The sequence below is a fragment of the Haliaeetus leucocephalus genome, unplaced genomic scaffold, assembly GCF_000737465.1.
Source record: "Haliaeetus leucocephalus isolate CR32 unplaced genomic scaffold, Haliaeetus_leucocephalus-4.0 Scaffold915, whole genome shotgun sequence".
Classification (NCBI taxonomy): Eukaryota; Metazoa; Chordata; class Aves; order Accipitriformes; family Accipitridae; genus Haliaeetus; species Haliaeetus leucocephalus.
The window spans coordinates 4,286,522-4,293,489 of record NW_010973351.1 but is presented as its reverse complement, the minus strand read 5'-3'; the positions used below and the strand labels follow the sequence as shown (position 1 = coordinate 4,293,489).

Genomic DNA, 6,968 nt, shown 5'->3' with positions numbered 1-6,968 from the left:
AAGGGAGTCGCGTTTCACTGGATAAGATCAGTTTTTGCTGAAGGGCAGCAAGTCAACATTTTATCACCATCTGAACACTAGCAACACCTGTGCCCTTATAAGCTTCACACCTTGAATTAGCAGCAACATATTTGATGGGTTCAGTAGTAATTTTTCTTCCAGTATTGGATTAGACTACTTTGCATATACAGTAAGTCAAAAGTCTAGTACATGTGTGCAACATTAATCCACATTTACATCTAGAAACTCATAAATACGCATGGAAACAAAGGTGACAGAATTAAACCTCGATTTAAATTAAAATATTTTCGGTCCACATATAGAAACAGCAGTGAAAAACAAGTATAAAGGAGATAGCAGAAACAGAAAAGGAGTACAATAACTAAAACTGTAAGAAGTAGGTCACTGTTAAAAGGGCAAGTTGCAATTAAAATTGATCAACAGAAGATGTAGATTGTACCATCTGCATAAATGCTTAAATGCAGCATTATTTTGCACATCACATACAGTAGATGCGATTTCTAGGAAGCGTATTACAACAGCTGGCATACTTACTAATAGATTTATGGTATCTGAATACTTAATTTTCCAGCTCTTAATGTACAGTAGTTATGCATTATTAGCCTTTAAAGCTCTTTGTCAGCCTTTTAGAAGTCAAGGTTACATTTCCATGAATATTTAGTGTCCCAATAAGAAACTTACAACTATTCACCTTCAATGAGCTTTTATACAATACAAAGATACTAAATACCTTCTCAAGCTGAATCATTTCAATACTATGAGTTTTCTTTCTGCTATTTCAAAGGAAACACAAGGACCTTTGTAACTTCCAAAGTGAAGGGTGTTTTAAGGCAGTAAAAGACATGTATTAAGGTTTCCATGATTGTTTATGGTTGTCTATGTGAATAAAGCATATTACACACAATTGCTCTCATATTTATCTACATGACTTTGTTATACTGTACATGATTTAGCAATCTTCTTGAGAAATTTAAAGTGCCACAGTTCAAATGTGCTCATCTGTCTTTTCATGGGCTTCTAGTCCGTTATAGTTGCCTTCAGAAACAAGCCCTTGCTTTAGTTAAAGAGCAGTCTTTTTAGGGGGAAAAAAGAATTCATCCTTCACTGCTGTGCTAACTGGAATCCAGTGGTCGAACCAATCCTTCTTTGTAAACACGAAGAATAGCTTCACAAACAAATTTGTATTGACTCTGTATAAGAAAAAAAAAAAAAACATTTACGGATGGTTAATTAAACTCCTGATTATACAGTAGTATTGAATAGGACTAACAGTCCCACTGCTTCCTTTTCTCCTGGACGACAGGAGAGGAGACAGAAAAATGGAAGGAGAAAATGCAACTCTCCTGGCTGTGTTCACAGTAAACAAAGGGACAAGCATTAAAAATCTCACACTAAGGAAAACACAGTCCCCAAATTTAAAGGAACACATGCTTAAATCTCAGGGAATAGGATTTATTTGTAAAAGCTATGCAAATTTATATGATTCTTCTGACTAAGTTTAACTAGCTACTTATGTTCTTTATACATCTCATCTATATTCTTGGTAGTTACTTGATTATTACAAGTATTCTAACCTTGCCAATCCTGCAGTTACATATTACTCGGCACATTTAAGTTACATGACCAAAAATGCATTTAAAGTTACCATATATAGGCCCAACTGCCTTGCTAAATACTTTTTTTTTTTTAAACCACCTACACTATTGCAGAAGATGGAGTCACCTTATTTTCGATTTGTAATCAGACCACACATCTTTTGTAATAGAATGGGATCAAAACCTTTAGAATGAATATTTTTGAAGAGTAGCAGCCACATTAATTGTTCTGTCACCCAACATTTTGAGCTTACTTCGTTCTTAAAAAGTATTCGCCAATTAGATTAGTGTTTCTTTTCTGAATTATACTATTACAAAGATTATTTCTTCCATGATGGACCTATTTGTTAAAAGCAATTAGCCTGTGAGCCTCTTTCTGAAGAGTGATACAGGGAGACATTAGCAATAGGACTAGTGCAGAACTAAAAATCCACATAGCCTGAAAATATTTTTGTGACTAACAACGTCGAGAACACAAGATGATGGAAATTTAAATGAACTCACAAAGATCAAAGCATACCTCTCCTCCAAAAGTACTTTTCACTATTGTCAAAACCCCAAAAAGAACACCTTTCCCCAAAGCTCCATGTTATGTATTCAGAGAAGTGCAGCTTCACATTTTCTAAATCACTTTTTACATCTTTGAAATGTTCTCCCAGCTGCCCTTGTATGTCAGCTCTCATCACCTCTCCAGGAGCATCTGGAAACATTCTCCCAATATCTCCCAAAGGACAGGACTAAAAGATAATGCTTGGACTGTGAAGGACCTTAGGTTGCATTTAAATAACAGTAGCTGGGGATGTTATTCTTGTCCATAATCTGCAATACATTTTCTCTAAAGTACAGAAAAACTTAAGGCAAACTGGGGGATGGAAATTAATTTTCTGCATCTTGATTTTCCTGCCTTTTCTTTCAACCTTTCAGTCAATTACTCCCACCTTCAATATCATTCTGTTCTTTTGTCTTTCTTAATTACCTTGACTTTTCTCTTCATTGTTATTGTCATTTGCATATTTCTACTGCCTGAACAAGCCAAGTGTGATATTTAGCTCTCTGTTCAATACTTCTGTTATCTTGTGTGATCAAGTTATCTAACAAATAAGGAGCACTTCAGCATTGCTTCCTCTGACTAAGACTGACTACTTGTTTTCTTTGCTCTTATCTGTTGCATGCATTCTTACTGCTCACTGAGCTGATAACTAGTTCTATTATGTACGTCCTAAAGCACTGCTTTCTGTATTGTTTAGTATCTCTAATTTCTCTTTAATGGAAGATAATGGTTAGGGTTTTGGTTTTTCGTTTTTTTGTTTTTTTTTTTTAAATGAAGGGCCATATGGTTACACAAATTTTGTTGTAGCTTTATTATTTCCGTCGAAGCTTTTGTTTGGCTGTTCCCAATGACCAAGTTACAGGTCTTTGAGAAATGACAGCTGTCTCATGACTAACAGCAGACGCTAAACTGACCAGTTAATAGCTCTGATGAGTCCATTCTTACTTACTGAGTATGCCCTATCTGATATTAACTCACAACATGCATCTGGCTATGTGTATCGTCTTAGAATAGGAGCGCACACACAATCCCCACAGGGCAGCTGAGAATGCTTCAGGCAAGGCTATTACAACACAACAATCCCTAATGGCTTCTCCCAGAAGCCCTAAGCTGAATATCAAATATGAGCAGTGGGGCTAGCTGCAATGCAGGCATGGGAATGCGATAGAGCACCCAGGATGGAATCAAAATGTTAACGTGCAGCTCTTTGGTGTTCTGTTTTCTCACAGTCGAGTGCTTGCTTCTGTGTCTCATTTACAGCACAGTATGCCAATTCTGCTCACTGGCTTTTCACAACAGTATTTGCATACTTCAGAAATAACAAGTGAATTTAGTTTCACAGTATTGCTCCTACAGATCACCCCTCTCCTGATTGTGCTGATAGTGAACTGTGGAATACAGCAAGCAAGGTAAAGAATCCTGTTTTAGACAATCAGTTTTCCACACTCAGGGTCTGATTGTTAGTGTACTTATCACTATTCCCCATATTCTTCAGTTATATCAAACTGTAGAATACAAGGACAATTCCTGCTGATTTCTGTTGTAACAAGAGGGGACTCAGCCTTCTGGCAAGGTGAAGGTTACTTCAGGGTCTCATATCTGATTCTCAAAAAGACAACCACCTCGAGAAAATTTAAGCCTGAACTTGCTCAGTTCGTTTTAGAAACTGAGGGGTGTAGAGAGGTACAAGTTCAGAAGCCAACATTGAGCTTCCTTAAACTTGAGGCTAGTGTTTCTCATCTCATGACATCCTTTGTCATAAGCTCAGCTCCCCTTTCCGCGAGGAACAGGCAGGGGACTATTCAGACAGCTCCCCCCTCCACCATACAGTCCTGATGCACTTCCAGAGAGTGCACTCCTAACGCAATGAACAAGACCGCCAGCAGCATGCACGACAATCTCTGCTCACAGAGCGCTCTAATGTTACATAAGCAACCGTAATTCCTGACGCTTTCACGCTCTTTGATAAAGCAAGACTTGTCCCCCATCTAGTCAATCATAATGCTAGCTTCTGCGGTCGTTAACCTGTTAATGAATAGAATTTGTCTTCTCGAGTAACTTTTTTCCTTCCCTTGATCGAGTGGAAACACATTTTCTTTTGAAGACGAGAGGCAGAAATGCCCAATTTAACTGTTGACTTTGGGGGTCTAAACCCCTTTACTTCCAATTTTCATAGGGCGTTTAGCTCTCTGAGATAACCCACACTTAATATTCTGTCATCCAACCTGTACTCAAGAAAGGAGAGCCTCCCATTCTTCATCCTTCGTCTCTAATGTTCATTTCCAAAGCTGACACAAAGTTGCCCTCATGATCTCAAATTGTCTTTGAGCCAATTCCACCTTAAAATCACCTTCTACTTTCATATTTCATTAATTGATACTACCCAAATTTTCCTGAATTTCATTCTTGCCCTTTGTTTTTTCCAGACTGGAGTAGTGGCAAAATTTAGAAAAAAATACATATATTGTTCCTTTTGAATTTCTACTCCTAAAGTGGGCTCTTGAAAAGCCACTTCCTCTCTTCAAATCATACCACAAACCCTTTAATTTTACCTTCAGTTTAATAACTTCCTATAAGGCTCTGTACTAGAATGAAAAGCAAAAAAATTATTCTAGCTTCTTGCAGAGAATTTAGGCAAAGGAACATGAACAGTTTATTTGTGCAAGTCTGACTTTGTGCATTCTAACGACTTGCAATGTATAGAAATAAATTATCTTTTAATGGCAAAGTAAGAAATATTTACAAAAAAGTTAAATACACACCTCACAAGCAAAGCAGCCTTTACCACCATGCTATGTTACAATAAATGTAGGAAGCATGAAATATAATGGCAACTGAAAACTCATACAACCAGATCTTTTAAAAAATTTTGGATCTGTTTTAAAACTGGACAAATGCAGCATATATACAGAAAATGATGTTTCCTCTCCATCACTTACTGATGTTTGCACCATCATAGCTCGCTGGTCTCGCATTTTTCGTACAATATCCAGTGGATAAACAGGTTGGTTTCTTTCAATTAAGCACATGGCTGTTTCCATAGTGACCAATACACCAGTGCGACCGATTCCAGCACTGTGAAATGTAACAGAAAAATAGTCTATAAAACAAGGTTTTTGCAATGTACCAGATTCATATCACAGTCTTAATACTAGGATGCTAAATAGCCTTAGAAATTACAGGAAGACCTTAATAAAATTAGTACAGAGTGCAAAGCTTATCTTTAAAGCAACTTCAGTAATATTTCCTGCCAATTATCAAAAAGAAAAGAATTTTTATATAAATAAAACTAAAACCTCACTTAAGGTAAATGGATTTTTAACAATTATAACTGCTTACAAGTCTGAATTCACTGGTTTGGTATTTTTGACTAAAAAAAGGTAAGAGCTAACTGACTGCTTTTTGACAGGCACATGAACAGCAGAAAAAAATTCAAAATGAGGTTACAACAGTGGTAGAGGATAAAAATGGAGAACAACTTACATAGCAGGTTATCAGCTCTGTGATAATTACATAACTAAGCCATTTCACCAAAAAGTTGCAGGAGAAAGAGAGAGAAAAGAAACTCATCCTTTAGGTACACCACCAGTGCTTCTGTCTTCAACAGTGAATGCTGGTGTTGCACAATTTAACATTTTCATTTCATTCAAGGAATCTCTTGTCTTGCAGACAAACTTTTCAAAGCAAATGCTCACTCTATGGCTGAAGCAAACCTATAACCAGAATTTTAAAACACAGGTACCTGCAGTGAACAAGGACCGGCTCATTCTCTACTCTCTTTGGCCTCATACAGGTCACAAACTCCAAGAAGTCCATGGAGTCATCAGGAACGCCATGATCAGGCCAAGCAACGTACTGGAGATGGGTGACGGTGTGTTGTTGTTCTGTCTAAAATACAGTAAGGTTTTCAAAAAGTGTTCAGTGTCATGACTCCTGTATTGATGTTTGCTAAATACAAGTCATACTTTTCACAGTAAGCATATTCTGCAGATGCTATAAGATGCATATGATATAGAAAACGTTTGTCATTTTCAGATTCTCATATGAACATGTAATTCTTAGAAAGCATGCAAGAGGCATAACATTTTCTAAATAAATGAGGTATCAAGTTTAACTTCTGTGATCTAAACACATTTTAATTTTTTGAGTTTATTGACTGTTGACCTATCATACCTTGACATCAGTGATTCACCCGAGGTAAAATGCTGCAAGAGTTATGCATAATAGTACTATATAGTAGTTTAGAACAGGTTGGAAGAAACAGCTAAAACCAGCAGAAGAGCTATTGAGAACAATATCAAAATAACAGGGTCTTGGGGCTACACAAACTATTCTAAATATGTAAGTCTGCATACTTACAGATTCAGTTATAATAAAAAGTTGGCTGCAACATTTGCTAAATCTGGTTTCTGTTAGAAAACAATATCTATATTATTCATACATACATGTTCATTGTACATATGAGTGACTTCTGTATGATACAGGATACTTTTCTGTATGGAAGCAATATAATTAGTTAAAAAGATTCTGTTGTACAAAGAGCTCTTTTTCATTCAATTGTACCTAAAAAACTGGTTTTACATAAGTTCTTTCAGTTTAGCTTTTTGTTAACTTTGATTATGAAATCACTCAATTATCTTTGCATTCAGATTGGGCTCAACTGCTATGTTACAGATGTAACCAATGATTAAGACACTCCTGAGCTCTGCTGCATCACACAATGAGGATCTCACTCTTTACAAACTGAGACAAGTTTTCATGTTCCTTTATTTCTTCCACACATTTAGCAACAGTTAAACTGT

At 36.5% G+C, this 6,968-nt stretch overlaps 1 protein-coding gene across 2 annotated transcripts in view; it reads right to left on the bottom strand.

Moving 5' to 3' along the window:
- Positions 1-495: 495 nt before the first annotated feature.
- The window catches only part of PTPN3 (protein tyrosine phosphatase, non-receptor type 3), a 95,080-nt gene continuing 88,607 nt past the window's right edge, over positions 496-6,968 (bottom strand). For both annotated transcript variants that reach the window (XM_010583577.1, XM_010583578.1), the window contains 3 exons: positions 5,909-6,054; positions 5,106-5,241; positions 496-1,211 (listed from right to left, as the gene is read on the bottom strand). In XM_010583577.1, the coding sequence (XP_010581879.1) occupies positions 1,134-1,211; positions 5,106-5,241; positions 5,909-6,054 (360 nt within the window). In that variant the 3' untranslated portion in view covers positions 496-1,133. The remainder of the gene's footprint in view (positions 1,212-5,105; positions 5,242-5,908; positions 6,055-6,968) is intronic.